The following is a 17871-nucleotide window of genomic DNA, read 5'->3' as shown; positions in this document are numbered from 1 at the left end:
AAGCCTTGCTATTCTGTGTTATTATTCCAGTTGTTGCATTTTGATCTTTCTCCATTCTAAGTACACAAAGCTGTATAATCCCAAAAGCAAAATGCATGTAGGGTGATTGATTGTATCACTCTTAGACACATGTGATGGTGATGTAAGCCAGAAATGCACTCACTGTTCAGTATTTGAGTCCATTCACAGAGTCCGGGCTGAGGTAATAATCATTCCAAGGCTGTATGTCCATTTCAGTCTTCCCCGTCCACTTCCTATTTAGACCAGACTCTTCATATTAGAACTGTATTAATGATTGTGCTTCCATTCCTCTTTTTTTTTTTACTGTCAAAACAAAGTGATGCAACATGTTCTTACTCATACAAAGAATGACAGCAAACAGGGGTTTTCAGAAAGTGCACAATAAAAAGGCAAATATATCAGAACCAAACATTAAATAAGCTTAAGTGTAAATATCAAATTAAAACAGAAAATACAAAAACAGATTTATATGAAAGATTTGCATCACAAATTCATAGAGATTCAGCAGGTATGTTTAGTCTGCAGCCCAGTTCATTAAATTGTGTAGGATTGTTTTTATTATTATAGTTTCCAAGATGTCCCATTAATAATTGTACTGATCATGTACTGATCACTGTCTTCTTACAGCAACAAACAAACCTTTCAATGCACATGCTTATGTTATTCAGAGAAAATAGGACTAAATGTTGTTTTTTAAAGGAATCTATGCCTTTTTTTCAGAACTTGCTTAGATTTAACTGCTATCAGACGCAGTGCACAGTGGTAAGTGGGTGGTATGGTGGTGCAAAAGGTTGCACTGTTGCCTTAGTTCAAACCTTCTGGCCACCTCAGACCTTCCTCCCACAGTCCAAAGTCATCCATATTACAGTAGGTTAACTGATGATTTTAAACTGGCTGTAGGTGTGAATGGGAAAGTGAATATCTGCCTGTTTCTCTACTTTAGCCCTATGATAGACCCATCTATCCCATCGAGGGTGTATCCCGCTTCTTACCCATTATCAGCTGGGATGAGCTCCAGCCCCTCCACAACCTTGAATTGGATAAAGGGATGGATGGGCAGTGCTTCAGAATGAAACCATGATTAACAGATTTACTGCTGTATAGATATGGCAGTAAATCTGGATATCATAGAAAATATATCTTTTCAGTCAGAGAATGAATAAAGACAAATTCAGCTTAAAGCACTTAAATATAGACCCAGGAAGAAGAATGTGAAGAGAATGTCCCATTCTCTCGCTCTCCCTTTCTGCCTCGCTCCCTTTCTCTCTGTGTAGCTGTAATTGCTGTGCATAACACTCAGTGTCTGAAACATTACAAATCTGCAAAAAAAAAATCTGTATTGCATATAATTAACTGACGTTATTGTTGCAAGAATAACACTGATTACTTAAACAGACTCATCTCAATTTTGAGTAAACATAAGCTGGTAGCATAGCCATTTCTCAAGCTTTTCCGCTTGAATTGGAGCGCAGCTTGACGGCTCAGTAAAAACCTCTGAGCCCTTTGATCATGATGTGCTCATTTCAGCATTGCTTCAATCCAAAAGGGAGTCCCGCTTTAGTTTCAATGTAAGTTAGAGCTGAAATGAATGTTAGAGCATTTTCATGGGGCCTTTCTTAGTCTCTCTCAATCTATCTTTTCCAACTGCTCTAAAAAAAGATTCATACCATTATTAAAAAAGATATGTGAGGGCCAGACAGAAAACAAGAGTAGTTGGTAAGTTTCCAGAGTAAAAATGGGGGGGGGGGGGGGTGGGGGGGGGGGACTGATAAAGGGAGTCTGCGCAAGGGTCAAGTTTTGATATCTAAAACTTTCAGTTGCAGATTTGTGTTCAGAAATTACGCTTGGGTAAACATGTCCAAAAATCAGACCTTTAATTCCACGTTAATCCTCTTTTCTGCTGCCGTATCCATGGCTGACACGGTTTCCCCGTGGAAACATTTGCTATGGGTTTGAATGTTGACTTTGAAGTCCAATTTTTCTATCAGTTCATAGAATAGTTATCGCATGGTAGCTTTCCCTTTGCTCTTCATGGGATTATAAACCTTTTTTTTGTATTTTTTTATTTTTGTTTTGTTACAGCATGTTACAAGTTTTCAGACAACAGTTTATCTTCCTGTTATGGAGTGTTGACCAGTTCCTCCAGATCTTTTGTGGTATTGATGAAATCTGCATTGCGTTAATCTGGCATTTGTTGATTAAAGATCTGCAGAATTCCATCTCATTCATAAATGTAAAATATACATTTTTGTTCAGACTCTCTTTTAGATTTTGAAATTGGATTATGATACAAAATATTCCCCACATCTCAGAAATCTCAAGTCAGTAGAGTTAACAAAGCTCTTGGAATGACTAATAAAAAGCATCCATAATAATTTGTCTCCTTATCGAGTGACTTCAGTTTAGAGAAATTCTACCCATTTATACTCTCTTTGTAGCATATATTAGTTAGAGGCCTCTGTTAGAGATCTGATCGCTTTTGCGAGTAGATACATTTAAGCAGGGGCTTAGCATCAAAGTATTACTATTCATTTTAAATCAATACAGGTAATCTTACAGCACAAATACCCTCATTAGCCTGTATTTTGGTTCATTTTCCCAAACAATGTAGTGATGATAAATATGATGCCACTTATGAAACATCTTCTAACAGTAAAATAATAACTATAATATATACCGTCTGTCTAAAACACAGTACATGGAATAATAACGAGTGGTGGTGGCTAATCAGGGGTTAAAATATGACTATCTGCCCTCCTCTTTCTCTTGGTCTCACACTGTAATTATACCACTACACAAAACAAAATATATGTTTAACTGCATATGACAAGATCCTTGTTGGATGAAATGTGTAATTTACAGCCTTCCTGTGTCAATTTGACAGTTTTCAGATGCAAACCTGTCCAGCAAATGTAGATATTGGTGCACAATGGTGGTCGATTACAAATATGTTTTGGTCTTGTCAGCAATATCAGAGGTGCAGGTTCTCATAAAATTGAGAAACTCACTGATAGAATAATAGCAATCATTCCCGGGCGATTGTGGCTCAAGAGTTGGGTAATCGGTAGGTTGCCGGTTCGAACCCTGGCTCAGACAGTCTCGGTCGTTGTGTCCTTGGGCAAGACACCTCACCTGGTGATGGCCAGAGGGGCCGATGGCGCGATATGGCAGCCTCGCCTCTGTCAGTCTGCCCCAGGGCAGCTGTGGCTACAACTGTAGCTTGCCTTCACCAGTGTGTGAATGTGAGAGTGAATGAATAGTGGTATTGTAAAGCGCTTTGAGGGGTCCTGAAAAGCGCTATATAAATCCAATCCATTATTATTATTATTATTACCTGGAATTATCCATAATTGCTGATTGTCTCATCAGCAACACATGCAGTGAATGCAAAGTTAAAGTCAGTGTTAGTCAGTTACTGCAGCTGGGTATTGCATATAGAGATATCTAATTACTTCATGTAGCCAAATGAATTGTAAGGGTCGAGTTGTGAAACCATGATTAGGTTTGTATGCAAAGAAAATGGGACAAAAAAAAGAAAGTGTGCGGTTTCAAGTGAAAGAGTTTTCAAAGAATGCTTCTCTGTAAGTTTAGGGATGCCTCAAAATGATGAATGATTTAATTTCCTCTTTTGTTCTGCCCTTTGAACATTCTGAGGAGAATCCACGAGCAACTGTGATTATTTATGTTAACCCTCAAAATAGACTTCACTGCAGCAATTTTAGGAAAAAAAACCTTTCCATCTAATTCTTATGATTTGTCTCATTTGGTACATATTTCCGCTGCAGTTTGCCTCAAGATATAGACTAAGAAACAGGGTCGATATACTAAGATGTTGCATCTGTGCTCAGGATAGATTTTCTTTTTTGTTTTTTGGGGGGTTTTTGGGGGGGGGGGGTTGGCCTAATTTCTGATTTTGGCCCTCAGTAGCAAAAATATAAACAAAAATGGGTACAATGGGTTCTGTGAATTTCTTCAGCCTCATTTACATTTGTGCATATGCCCCTGTATTTTGTCCATTCTGAGTACTAAAGCACTAGAGCACTCGATGACTCATCAAACCTTCACTGATGCAACAGTAGGAACCTAATCATGCACGCACACAGACACACACTGGACACAGAAAGAGGTCTGGCCCCAGCGATTTCGCCCAACCTCTCTTTAACAATGCAGCATGACTTGGCACATGCTGGGCAGCTGCTCCCCCCTGTGACTGCTGGGATTGGTGTGCTTATTGTGAACTCACTGCTGCACATCACCTCTGATTTGTATGTGCAATGCAGGCATTTTAAAGTGCTTTCCTTTATAGCGAACATAGACACACACAAAGATCTCTGGGGACCGCAACACCTGCCTGCAGTTTCATATCCTGTAAACCCCACGAAACAGACAGACAGGAGTGCTTGTTGTGTTTTGTCACGCTTTAGATCAGGAGCAAAGAAAGAAACCTGCCTTTAAGCCTTTTGGAATGAAGCCTGAGAATATACTCTGTGTGTGCAGAGGTTGAAAGTGCAGCTTGTGATTAAATGTTCCTCGAATATAGCACCACATAAGACAGCAACTCTCAAAGTGTTTTTTCTTCCTCTCTTTTTGTTTGTGTTTTTGCATTTTCACCCATATCATATTTTCATACCATCTTTTGTCTACCATCAGATATCCGAGGTTTGCAAACCTTTATGGACCAGGCGTCTCGGCTGGGTCTAGATGTTTCCTTGCAGAGGGTGGACCGGAACGTTAGTCGGGTATTTAGTGACCTCTTCAACACGATGCGCACTGAGGAACTCAACCGGTACCGGGACACTTTACGGAGGGCCGTGTTGCTCATGAGCCCTCGAGGTGCACAGGTGTTCGTCCACCAGGTAGGCTGTGTTATTGACTCTTGTTTTGCTTTGTTTTTCAATAATGGATGCAACAACAAAGTGTTGTAGTCAAACACCAAGAGGAAAAACAAATGCTGCATAGAGATAATGATCCATAAAAAGAAAAGCATTTCCTGACACCCTTAATCTGAAGCAAATGAAAAAAAGTACACTAGTAGTGAGGGAAATAATTAATTGAGCCCCTGCTGAATTTTAAGTTTGTGCACTTAGAAAGGAAAAAAAAAATTCTCTAATTTTTATAGGTGTTTTATTTTAATGAAGGTAGACAGAATATCACCCAAAAATCCAAAAAAAAAGCACATTAATAAAACTACAAAAATTGATTTGCATGTCATTGAGTGAAATAAATATTTGATCCCATACCCAGCCAGAATTCTGGCTCCCACAGAGTGGACATGACATTATATTGACAATACAGATACTCCTAAAGTATACATCGCATCCATTCCATCCGCTCCACCACCATGGGCATGACCAAAGAGCTCTAATACGGAGAAGATTGTAGACCTGCACAAGGCTGGAATAGGCTACAAGATCATCAGCAAGAAGCTTGGTGAGAAGGTGACGGTTGACAAAGAACACCATCTCCACAGTCAAGCACAGAGGTGCAAGCATTATGCTTTGGCTTGTTTTTCTGCTAAGGCAACATAATTACTTTACCACATTGAGCAGCCAATAGATGAGCCCTTGAACTAAAAAATCATGGACAAGAACCCCTTTTTCCTCAAAATCCATGCATCCTGGATGGGTCTTTCAACATGGCAATGACCCAAAACATACCACCAAGGCAACAAAGTGGATAAACAAGACTGGCTATAGAAGAAGCGCAATGAGGTTATGGAATCTCCAGACCTCAGTCCTACAGAAGATCTGTGGAGGCAGCTGAAACTTTGAGTTGTCAATCAAGAGCCAAGAAATTTAAAGGATTTAGAGAGTTTCTGTAAGAAGTTGTAGGCCAAAATCAACACTTAGATGTGTTGACCAACTACAAGAAACGTCTTACTGTTGTACTTGGCAACACGGATTTCTCCATCAAGTACCCTTGTTGGAAAGTACAACAGTACTTGTCAAGCAAAACATGACTTGGTAGGCCAAATATAGATGATTGTGACTGTTGGTATTCCATTGAAAGATGGTCTCTAGGACTTTAAAAGCCACTCAAGAAAACATAGAATGCTGTAAATAATTACACAATATAACCAGCATTTCTACAATAAAACAATAATAAACAACAATTTGTTCCTTAATGCTGAAAAGATCAACAGTTCAGATAAAATAAGCTGTGTGTATCCACAGAGGATTCTCTCTCAACTCATTCTGGGTCATAGTATCCCAATTTGGAAGCTCTTAGTAATACCACCACTATTTGCTCCTTCTAGATCATATTTGCTTATTAGAGATGGATGTGTAAAACAGAAGGCAATATATCTAACTCAGCAGACATCTTTTCTGCCTTTAATCTCACCTCAGTAAGTCCAAAGTTCATTAGTTAATTAGCTGGCCATTCCTCAAAACAGTTTTAAAAACATAAACTGCTGCATGAAAATAAACAAGTTTTCCTGCGTTCTCTCTGTTAAAGGGTGTCTGAAGTGAAAGGTGTCCTTTAATTATTTGTTGGGAGTTTTGTCAAAGCGTGTTGAAAGATTATGTAATGTACTGCATAAGCATGTTTGAAGAATGGGCTTGTGTGGCACTGGAATTGCTGGACACAGTGAAGAAATATGGCAAAATAAAACTGAGTTGAATGGCTTATTCTGGCCAGCAAAGGCATCGAGGTCTGACACTCAATCTTCTGCTCTTCTGGCAAGGACAGATACACGCTGATAAAGATTTTTCCAGAAGATTTCAAACAGACTTGAAAAGGTTTGACCTCGAAGGGTACAAAAGGAAAAGGGACATTAAAATATGGTTGCAGATAAAGAAATTATGCCAGTTACACAATAGAAAAATCTTTTTGTTTGAGTTTATCTTACCTGTAGCATCCATCTGTCTGGTAAATACAAGATTAAAGAAGGTAATGGTTTATTAAGTCCATTATATTTGCTTAGTGGAAATTTCCTTTAATGATATTTGACGTGAACATAAGACAAGTTATGGTATTACTATAGTCCACAAAACTAATCCATGGAAAGTAATTACTTAGGCATTGCAGAGATTTAATACTAATAGATTGGGCGGTAGTGATAACTATTTTCAGCTGAGCCTTTATTTATTCTTGTTTTCGGAACACTACGGAAGGCGCTATTTTCACTTGGTACGAATGTTTCATATTGTGAAAGATTTAAATGTTAAACTATTAAATGCTACGGTTGAGCTGTGGGAAATGAAAACAGGCCATGCTGATGTAGTGATTGGCTTTACAAAAGCAAAACCTAAAATTAGTCCATATTTGTCTTTTTATTGCCATTGTAGCTCAGTGCATTTTCAGCGTGCTGGATGATAGGAAAGACATGTTATGATACTTGTGTTTGTAATGTAATTGTGTACATATACTTCGTGTGTCGTCAAAGGTTTTACCCTGACAGGACTTTATTTCACCTCTGTTTATCCTCAATCCTCTGCGCTCATTTATTTAATCTTTCTATCTATTGTGAGCAAATACCATAGGAAAAAGCCTCAACCTCCTGTAAGTCAAAACCCTCACTTGCATTCTGATTAGCTTCTTGTCAATGCTCTACAATTAATCTAAAAGTGAAGCACTTACAGACAAATGAATTAGCGCACAGGCCGTGAATACACAGAGGCTTTCAAGTTTCATTAATGACACACTGCTTTGATCTTTTCCTTTGCTGCAGTGAATTCGGTTTTAGTATACAGGTACACAGGCTGGTGCATAAGTCGTTTATTCACAAAAGATTTAATCTAGAGAACTATATCCCTTATCATTCCTTATGCAATTAGCATAAGGCATCTGTCGGCATCTTGGGGACTAAGAAATAAGCGCAGCTTTGCAATTGGCACACCCTCCAAATGCTCCTGTGAATACATTAATGTAAGTGTTGGAGATATGTACATTTATCAAAGCTTCATTAATACCTTTGTAATGGCTGTCAGTGTGTCCACACCTCACCAAAGATGCTGGGGCAGAAAATTCAAATAGGCAAATATCTCAGTGGAAAATACGATGCCTTGAGGAGTTTAGTACTCATGAGATGACATCAATTTGTAGGCACCAGTGTGATGTAAATGTTAACAAATGTGTTTGATAGCTAACTGAAATTGATGATATTAGTTGTCCCAATGATATGTGAAAGGTGTGACAGAATGTGTTATGGTAGCCTTGAAGGACACACTGAATAACCACTAAGAGATGTAAAACATGCATAAGATTCCCTCCATACACAGAAAAATATTGAGAACCAAGTTGACTGCAAAGAGAAGAAGAAAAAAACAGAGAAAAAATTACTTAAGAGAAGCCACAAAGAACTACAAAGAGATGCAAACTAACTTGAGTGAAATCTATTACAACACAAAGATGCATGGCAACCACAGGGAGACTAAAAAGGGTCTGTAAAAAGACCCAAGTGGACTAGCAAGAGACACAAAAGGACTACAGAAAAAACCTAGGAGGACTACAAAGAAGTGCACAATTTCCCCAAAGATTGGAAAAAGGACAACAAAGGATCCCAGACAAGTACAAGGAGGCGCCAAGAGTCACAATACTGTACAAAGATTCAGAAACAGAACAGATGCAAGTGATGGTAGAGATGCATAAAGGCTGGGGCCCAAACATAACATGACTTCAGTATTAACAACCCTCTTAACCTGACAACTTAAACATGAATATTTACAGCCTTTAAGGTCTTTTGCTTTTCCAGCAGAATGACTGTCCATATTCCAAAAGAATTCCCCCTCTCGATTTACTATAGTACACGAACTGAATCTCTATCTTTCTTTCTTCGTCAGCTTCTCAATAAGGCAGAGAAAGTCTGATGTGCCATTGCAGTTTTAAAAATCCAACTTTTAAATCCGAGGACCGCAGCTACAGGGACATTTATGGAGGGCTGTGGATGACTTTGGTCCTTTAAAGTTGTATAAAAACCATTTGCAACGAATGAGGGAGTGATCTTCGATAAGACTTTACGTTTTAATAAACAAATAAATGCTGTTCTTAAAACTAGCTTTTTTCAACTTGGGGTACTTGGAAGGGTGACGCTCTTTCTCTGCTTAAGTGATATTGAAAAGGTTATTCATGCATTTATTTCATCTCAACTTCACTATGGTAACAGGCTCTGTTCAGGTCTCACTCTGTCAGTGCTTGGCTGAATGAAGCGCAGCTGCTAACCAGCACATGCAAACAAGACTCCTCCATGTTGGCTTTCTTACATTGGCCCCCAGTCAGATTTCAAATTTATTTTAAGAATTTATTTTTTGTTTTGAAGTCTTTGACATTTCTACACCTCTCTGATCTTTTATGACTGCACACTCCCCCTTGAGATCTGTCGAACAAATGCTGCTGGCTGTCACAAGGTCAGATTAAACCACAGAGTTGATTGGGTCTTTTCAGTAGCTGCTTCTAAATTGTAGAGCTAACCACCTCTCCACATCAGGATGTCCCCAACATTTGACACTTTTAAAAGCCACAATTAATTTTATTCTTTTATCCTTCAAACCAGGAGGTCAAGTATATTTTCCTGGCACTGTAAATAGATTTGACCTGACATTTTGCTTTCCATGTCAACTCTTTTAAAGATTTTTATTATGTTATTAAGGTTAAGCCTTATTCAGAACATGATAATTTGCAGTGGCTAAGATTATGATGATAATATTTTTCAACGTAAGGCTGTCACTTTGACACCCTTTCCAAACCTGCTAGCATAGTGCCTTGCCTTTTGCCCCCTTCTTTTTTTCTTTAAATATTCTTATGCTTTAAGTCCCATATTCCCATCAGTCCATCGTCTACAAGGCCAGGTGTGGGTGAATTGAGCACATGAAAAAAGGGCACCTCTGTTCTACTGACAGTTTGTCAAAGGACTATTACCACTGTAGACCCCATATTCCCAACTTTACCTTCAGGTTCTTCCACCTTGTGCGCATTACCGAGACTCACCGAAGTCTCACATTTTGTTTTGATGATTCTCTATCTATCACATTCAATCACAAGTCTGTCTTCTCCTGTCCACTCCCAGGGCACAGTCATTCTGGTATTATAAACAGACTGCATGACATTGACAATGCCTGTGGTATTATGGTGAGATTCTGGGCGCTTCTCCTCTCTCATTTAGACAGTTGCCATCTAGTCTCTTGTTCACATTGGCCATGAGAGGATGTAGCATCTTCTGTCTGTTTCATTTGTGCCTCTTTTCTGACACCTGACTGCTCTCTGTTCCCTTCATGATAGAAGGATTTCACTGGAGTCACACAAGCCTTTTAGAGAGCCATAAAGTGGAATTTTAAGCTTTCAGCTGTCCCATTTCTTCGTCCTTGGGTTGTATTAGTGAGCATTTGCTAAATCACTTACTTAAAATGATGCACATTTAGGTTAAAAAAAAAAATCTTGACACATTTTATGAGTTACCAAAGTCACTCACCAATTAATTGTCAGTGGAGCAGCCCCAGGCTATATTTCTTGAAGACACTCAAATTAGATTTTTGGCTCTAGGCTGTGGCCCTGTGAGATAATCATTCATTTTCACCAATGGTGATTTAAATGCTTTAAGCAACTCAAATACCTTTGCTAAATGCGAATTCTGAAAATGAATAATGTGTCCTAATGGTAAGCTCAATATGTGTAACTATATAGTTTAATCCAAGTAAATGCACTATTGCTCAAAAGTTTTGGGTCACCCCGAAAATATAATGTTTTAGTTCATTTGGCTGAAGGACCAATGAGCTATGGATGTCACAGCAAACCGTCCATTATCCCTCTGTCTGTTAACAGTTCACAAGATTCACTGCTCTTCCTACAGTATTGGTCAAGATCACCTAGCAGGTCTAAAATGATGGGTCGAGGTCACATTTGCACTCAGCTTTAACATCCCTCTGGGTTCTTGGCTAGCTTTGAGGTTGCATGCTGTCTGTGCAGATGCTTTCCAAGTACTGATGTTGTCTTAGCAGTTTTATACAATTGTTCCTCTCCTGGATGCAGTCAGCATCTCAGTATTGCACACTCAAAACCTGTAGAACACACCACCCTTTTTCTTCCTTAGGAACAAAAACTTAAATCTGTTTCCTGAAAGTTGATTGTAGCATGCATGTGCAGGAAGACAGAAGCATATCTCTTTCTATCTATAATTGGGAGATAACTGAAGATACTTTGTAATCAAAGTAACAATATAACTGTAACTGTAATGTAAAAACTCAGAAGCACGTAAAAACTCCAAAACACGTACAAAACACAACAGAAGTGCTCCAGGATGCTAGGGCGCAGTGTTGAGCTTTTGTTACCTAGTGGCTACACGGGCCAGCAAGCAAACGACCGGATTTGGTGTGTGGTAGTAACAGGTAAATGAACATTTTTTAAAATTATTTGAATATATATGAGTGCTTGTGTATAAATACACAAACAATACACACATGCTTTCAATTGTGTAATTTAAGTGATCTAGGTAGTTCAGTTTTGAAGTTCAGTTAATGCTAGAAATGTGTTTTGGAGTTTGTACATGCTTTGGAATTTGTACGTGCTTTGTCTCTAGGGGCCACCGTATATATATAAACATATATAACTAAAACCACGTTGTTGTTTTTTTACATTAGTAATTCCTTTTGTGCATAATTTTATATTGTTGTTAATAATAAATTAATTAAAGCAACAAAACAACCTGAAGAGTCGGTTGGGAGCTGAAAGAGCCGGCTCTTTTTAGTGAGTCGAGCCGAAAGAACCGGTTCTCTATAAAGAGCCGGAAATCCCATCACTAGTGTAAAAATAACTCAGTAACATTAGCAAGTGGTGGAGGCCAGCAGGTGGTTGAGGGAAAGGGGAGGCACCTCAGGAGGAGAGACCCGAGGCGACATCTGTTATCCACCAGCTTGATAGCTAGCCGAGAGCTCGAGGGTCACTGAAGCCGCCGAGAACGGCACAATTCCCGGCACATCATTTTCAGATCACCGCGGACTTTCGCTACTCAGGTTTAACGTAATATATGAGTCACTTAGATAACCTAAAAATGTTATTGTTGGTCTTTTTTCAGTGTTTTATTTGTTCGTTTGTAAATCGGTTTGGCTGAGATTAAAGTTATTAGATTAGATTAGATTAGATTAGATAAAATAAAACTTTATTAATCCCCTGGGTGGGTTCCTCCTTGGTTTTCACACAGCTGAATAAACGTCAAACAGAAAACTAATTAAACAGAAGTGTGAGATGGTCGAGAATTTACGCTATTTTAGATAGCAAGGAGCAGACGGCCGAGTTTATTAAAATCCACCGAGACAGCGGCAACACTAAACAGAAGGCTAGACCGTCCAATTTCACAGCCGTTTAGTTCCGGCCTACCCGAACTTCTGAGGACCAGGCCCACGTAGACTGCGAAGGCCGGGTCCTCAGGAGGATGCAGCCCATGAATTTGGACATGACCTCTGTGTCTTTATGCTGCAGCTGTCTCTTCTTCTGTCATCCCCCCCCCCCCCCCCCCCCGATTAGCTGATTAGCTTTTCTCTCGTTTGTTTATCGCCCACTTTACGGCAGAAAGAGGAAACCAGCGGAGGTCACGTTAAACAACAGGAGCACGTTTAAGCTTGATCAGCTATTTTTTTTATATTAATTTCTAGTATCAGCTGATGTTTGCTGGAGCCCCAGCTGTAAAACCTGCTGGTCATGATGTCGGTTTGGATATGTGGTGAGAGGGAAACATGAAGATGAAACCAGGAGATGTCCTTACTGAATCATCAGAGCTGAATAGGTGAAAGAGAAACAGGTTTACCTTTTAGGTGACATGAATAAGTTGAAGGGAAGTTATGGACTGTTTCTGAGAGACAAATAATACCAGGATCCATTTTTTTATGTAGCTGACAGCTGGTAACTGTGCATGGACAGATCTAGCAAAGTTTTGCCAGGGGGGCCAGGGAGAGGGGGGCACAAAGAAATACTGTACTTTCGTATTCTCATTTAAAATATCTAGCTTTTAACAAACAATTGTCTGAATCTCACAACAAACAATAGGATAGATTGATACATATATGCCAACAAGACAGTAAACATCCCTGTCACAACAGCGTTTGTTTTCATTCAAAGGCTTTATGCTTTTTCCTATAATGGCGGGCCGGTCTCTAGTCAAAATGCCTGAGCCGATTTTTTGTCCCAGTCCAGCCCTGTATGCAGCTCATCTGCAGTCTGGAGTTGCCTACATCTTCTTACTCGGAATTTCCGAGTTCTGAGCACAATCGAAAGCACCAGGACTGCAGTTTTCGCGTTGGATGTAAAAAGCGCACGTGACGCTGTGACGTAGGTTAGAATCATCATCAGCATAATTTGCAGACGATAATGGTTGTAGCCGCTGCGATGCTTTCGACCAAAACAGGCGCAGCTTGATGACATCATCAACATGCGCTATTGCGATAGAATGGTATAGTCAAAATCTCTATCGTTGGCCAAATTTATATCGTTTCTATCGTATATTGTTTATATCGCCCACCTCTAGTATCCAGTTAGGGAAGCAACACATTAACAAGAGAATTCTGAGTAAAACCAAAGTTACTTTCCCTAGTAACTAGTTACTTTGAAAGTAATGAGTAACTTGAAGTAACTGAGTTACTTTTGATAGAAGTAACTGGTAATGTAACTAAATCACTAATATAAAGTAACTTGCCCAACACTGGTAATGCATTACTGTGAAATGCATTACCAGTGTTGGGTGTAATGCATTACTGTGAAATGCATTACACCCAACACTACCCATGTTGTTGGAGGATTGGGTGACTGTGCTAGCCACACCACACCATTATAGGCAGAATATCAGCTGACTGTTTTTTTTTCTAAATAGTTTTTGCATAGCTTGAAGCTGTACATTATAAGTCAATGTTCTGTTGTAGGAGGACACAGGACCGCGACATTCACAGGGTACGGCATGGGGCTAAAAAATGGAGTGATGCTTTCCCCAGTTCAGTGTCCTCTTTATCCTATAGAAACATGTCACACATCACTCCCTCGCCCAGCCATGCTTGCAAGATGACATCAAGCACTCAAGACATTGTTTCAGATATTTCACATCTCATAAATGTTCTTCTTTTTGACACAAACATCTTAAAATTGTGTATAATATTTACCCATCTCTCTTTCTCTGCTCAATATTTTGCTTTTATTGGCCAGTGTCAGATATAGCCTTTTCTTTGCAACCTTAGAAGGCCAAGTTGAGACTGGAGTTTGACGGTTACCAATTGAAAAATACTGCCAGTTGAGGACCTCTGGGTCTGTTTTCTTAAACTCCATTCTTTGATGTTTTTGTCCTCATGCTCAGTTATATACCAAGGCCTCTCACTTTTACTTTTGGTTGGAGCCCGTGTGTGTGTTTTTATGAAGAGAGTAGTATACTGTTGTATAAAATTTAGCCTTCATTTCTTGGGACAAGAATGCTCTGTTGAGTGTCAGAGGGGGGAAAAAAAGTTATTTCTTTCTTTTTCTCCCTTTATTTTACTATAATCGAAGCTACAAAGGCTGGTTCTCCACACACTCATCTAGTCAAACATCTTTGAGCTGTACTTACATAAGTTGAAAAAAGGTTTTTCTCGTGATCAATTAGCCTTTTAATATAAACTGTCATTATCTACCGTATGCCACCGACACACTAGAATTATGGTTGCTGAAAATGGAGATCAATATGCCGAGATTCAAATGATCATTAATTTCTCTGCAATTTAATTGTATTGTATTAAGTTCTGAGCAGTAATGCATTTAGTATAACAAAATCAGAGTCAGAATTTTGGTTTAAGGCCCTTACAGAAGCATGTACAGTATAAGCCTTTCTAGTGCAATATAAATGAATTATTTGCTTAGTCTCCATAGCATTTTTTGTCAGTGTTCTTGTCGGATGGAGGCTTCCTGAAGGTGTTGATAAGACGGAAAACAGAATGGGTTGTGTCAGCTGGCATGCCAGCTCTGCAGCGCACTTGATGGATGAGGACAGGGGCTTGGTGAGGTCTGCCTCATGTGCAGCGGCTACACCAAGCTATGAGAGTGACAAGCGCTGTTGCCAGGTAATGTGAGAGGGAGAAAAAGGTGCTCCATAGAGGTAGTAGGAGGGTTAAAAGGGGGGACTCACAGAAAGAGAAAGAAAGAGCAAATACAAGAGGGAAAAAAAGAGATGGATGTAGAGTAAAAAGGTTAACAGTGAGAAAGAGTTTTGGGCGCTAAAGGGGGGGGGGCGGCCTCTATCAACATAATAAAGCACCTCTGCATGAAATGGTAATGGGTGAAATCTAATGGAAGAAATGGAAGTGGAGAAAGACAAAAGCGATGAGCACTAAGATAATGTATATCGTATCTGACCAACTGTACCTACTGGCAATGATCTCATGGTTAAATAGGTCCAGTGTAGTCAGAGAGAACAAAATAATGGACTTTGGCAGTTGGAAACGTTTTTGTCAAGCTTGTAAATGTGGATGCTGTATACATGGATGCTTTCCATCAAAAAGGTGGAAACAAGGTTTCCGAGCTTGTCACGCACAACAGACTGTTGAAATGATTTTAGCTCAAAGTAAGTAAGCGAAAGCTATTTTTAACTTTAAATTGTGAATAACTGTAACACCATTTGATGATGTTTGCTTTTGCGGTATGCTTTGGGTCATTATCCATTTCTACTGTGAAGCGTTCTGTGATCAGTTTTGTATCGTTTTGTTGAATCTGAGCACAGAGTTTAGCTCTGTACACTTCAGAACTCATCCTGTTACATTGTACATTTCAAGACCTCCTCAAGGCCGTTCTTGACTCGGTTAGATGTTGTGAAAGACTGTTTCTTAACCAGAGAAAGATTTCTATCATCTCCACTTCAAATGTCTTCTGTAGTATTCCAGTTCTTCTGAGCTGGATTTTGCATTTCTTCTTTTTTTGTACCTGAATGTTATTTTGCCACGCATAAAATTTTTGTTATCTGTCTAAAATGTTTTTTAAGGTTTTTCTCTGTATTATGATACAGGGCCTGACCATAAAACTGTTTGATAGTCAGTCATCTAATTACTTCTGAGCCCCTAAAAAGGGGAGACGATAAAGAAAAATGTCTCAAACACCCTGAATAAGTCTTGAATTTTATTCATCTTGTTCTTATTTTGATGCAAAATCTCTCTATGGTGGTGTACAGAAATAAAATGACTAAACTTATGTCATTTTCTAAATACTTATGGACTCAGCTGTAGCTTCAATCTGTCACAGTTCTTTTTTCAATTTACTGGATTTTCACCTTGAAGAAAATCTGTTTTTAAAGCAACCATGTCATTAACTGTCAGAGAGGCTCTGTGTGAACTGCCATATAGTTCTAGGCATGCAGTACTGTGACCTTCACCTGCTAGACTGGTGACTGTGGATTACTACATTGCCTGTCATATAGTGATATTTTGATTTTGCCTCAGTCTTCTGCTTTATGCACCTTCTCTACCAAATACAGCATCTTGTTCATTATCCATATATTTCATGTCTTTCAAAGTGTAGAAGGTAATATTAATGCACTCACTGAGAAAATACACTGGAGCTGTTTTTATACTCGATCAAGGTCTTTGGTATCGAACAGAACTGTGGCATAAAAACTACTTTTTATTAAGTGCCCTTTTCCTTGAATAGCTTGTACATAGTTCATCAAGTCTATAGTTAAAATGATTTAGTCCTGTAAATAATTTTTGACAACTCTCTCTTTTGTCATGTCTGCTTTACTATGACTGGTGAAAACGCTTTTTGTTTTCTGAATGACAAAAGAAGCACAAAGGACTTTCTGAGCATGTGTAGTGTTATGCACACAGGACACAAGAATAAAGGGGAAAGGCACATATAAGAGTTTCTGCTAAAGCTAATTTGTTCATCGTAATTTCAGAAATAGCGAACTGAAGAAAAATAGGCGTTAACCTATAAACTACAAGTGGCTTATACTGGAGATAGCTGCAACAAAATGAAACCCAAGAAAATGAAAACCAAGTTGGGTGCCTGAAAGTCACCTTTTTCCAGGAGGAGAGACATCATTGAAGGAAACCAGCTTAATTGACTTTATTAAAAGGGAGGAGCTATTACCTAGAAACTGAAAAGAAAGAAGAAACAGGCAGGCCCAACAACCAGTACTGACTCAAGGCTTCGGGCTGTCCTAGTATGCTGTGTGACTGCATGTCAGATAGGCAACTGTGTTACAAACTGATCCACTTGTCAAGATGTGAGATCACGATTTGCTGATTAAAAATGGACCCATGTGACACTTGAGTTTGATTTGCAATAAACACATTTGCCCTTGCTATGAATTGTGTTTTAATGTCAAGGACTCTCTTCTGTCTTATTGCGTCACAAACGCTTGGCGATGGTAATTTAAAAGCAGCCCCAGTTGACATGCTATTATGGAGCGCTTTGACGACTTTTCTCGGTGAGGGTCATGCCGTTGACATGACAGACACACATAGGGTGCATGCATACAAGTCTCACGCACATTTTATCCACTGCTTTCTGGCAGCAAAGCAATAGATGTTGTTTGGCAGAAAGCTCTTACTTTTTTACCATTTTGTGTCAATTATTTTGTCAAAGTCAGTGTCACAGGTTGGAAATGGTACGGAAGAAAAAAAATGTTTGCAGGTATTGTGTTCACTTCAACGTTACAGTGATGGGAATTTGAGAAAAATGTTCCAATAACAGACTTACCAAATGTGGTTGGATTGGAGAAAGAAAAAAATTACTCAAGATTTATCAGCTATGTTTTTGATCCAAATGTTATTCCTTCTTATCAGTGGCACTTTAACTTATTGAACCATGAAGAAGGTCTAAAACAATTTTCCACCATTTGGCACCTCTCAGGAGTAAAAGCTAATATCCCCGCTGTCTAGATTGTCTTCATTTCCTCTGTCCAGTTCTTTTTCT

General features: G+C 39.0%; 1 protein-coding gene across 5 annotated transcripts in view; it reads left to right on the top strand.

Annotated features, from left to right (window-relative positions):
* Nucleotides 1-17871, top strand: part of grid1a (glutamate receptor, ionotropic, delta 1a) — a 299840-nt gene that overhangs the window by 212220 nt on the left and 69749 nt on the right. For all 5 annotated transcript variants that reach the window (XM_080868622.1, XM_080868621.1, XM_080868623.1 and 2 more), the window contains exon 4: nt 4672-4877. In XM_080868622.1, coding sequence (XP_080724748.1) covers nt 4672-4877 — 206 coding nt within the window. The remainder of the gene's footprint in view (nt 1-4671; nt 4878-17871) is intronic.

The sequence above is a fragment of the Rhamphochromis sp. 'chilingali' genome (genome assembly GCF_963969265.1).
Source record: "Rhamphochromis sp. 'chilingali' genome assembly, chromosome: 20".
NCBI lineage: Eukaryota > Metazoa > Chordata > Actinopteri > Cichliformes > Cichlidae > Rhamphochromis > Rhamphochromis sp. 'chilingali'.
The sequence above is the reverse complement of the archived record's forward strand: the minus strand, read 5'-3'. Positions and strand labels throughout refer to the sequence as shown.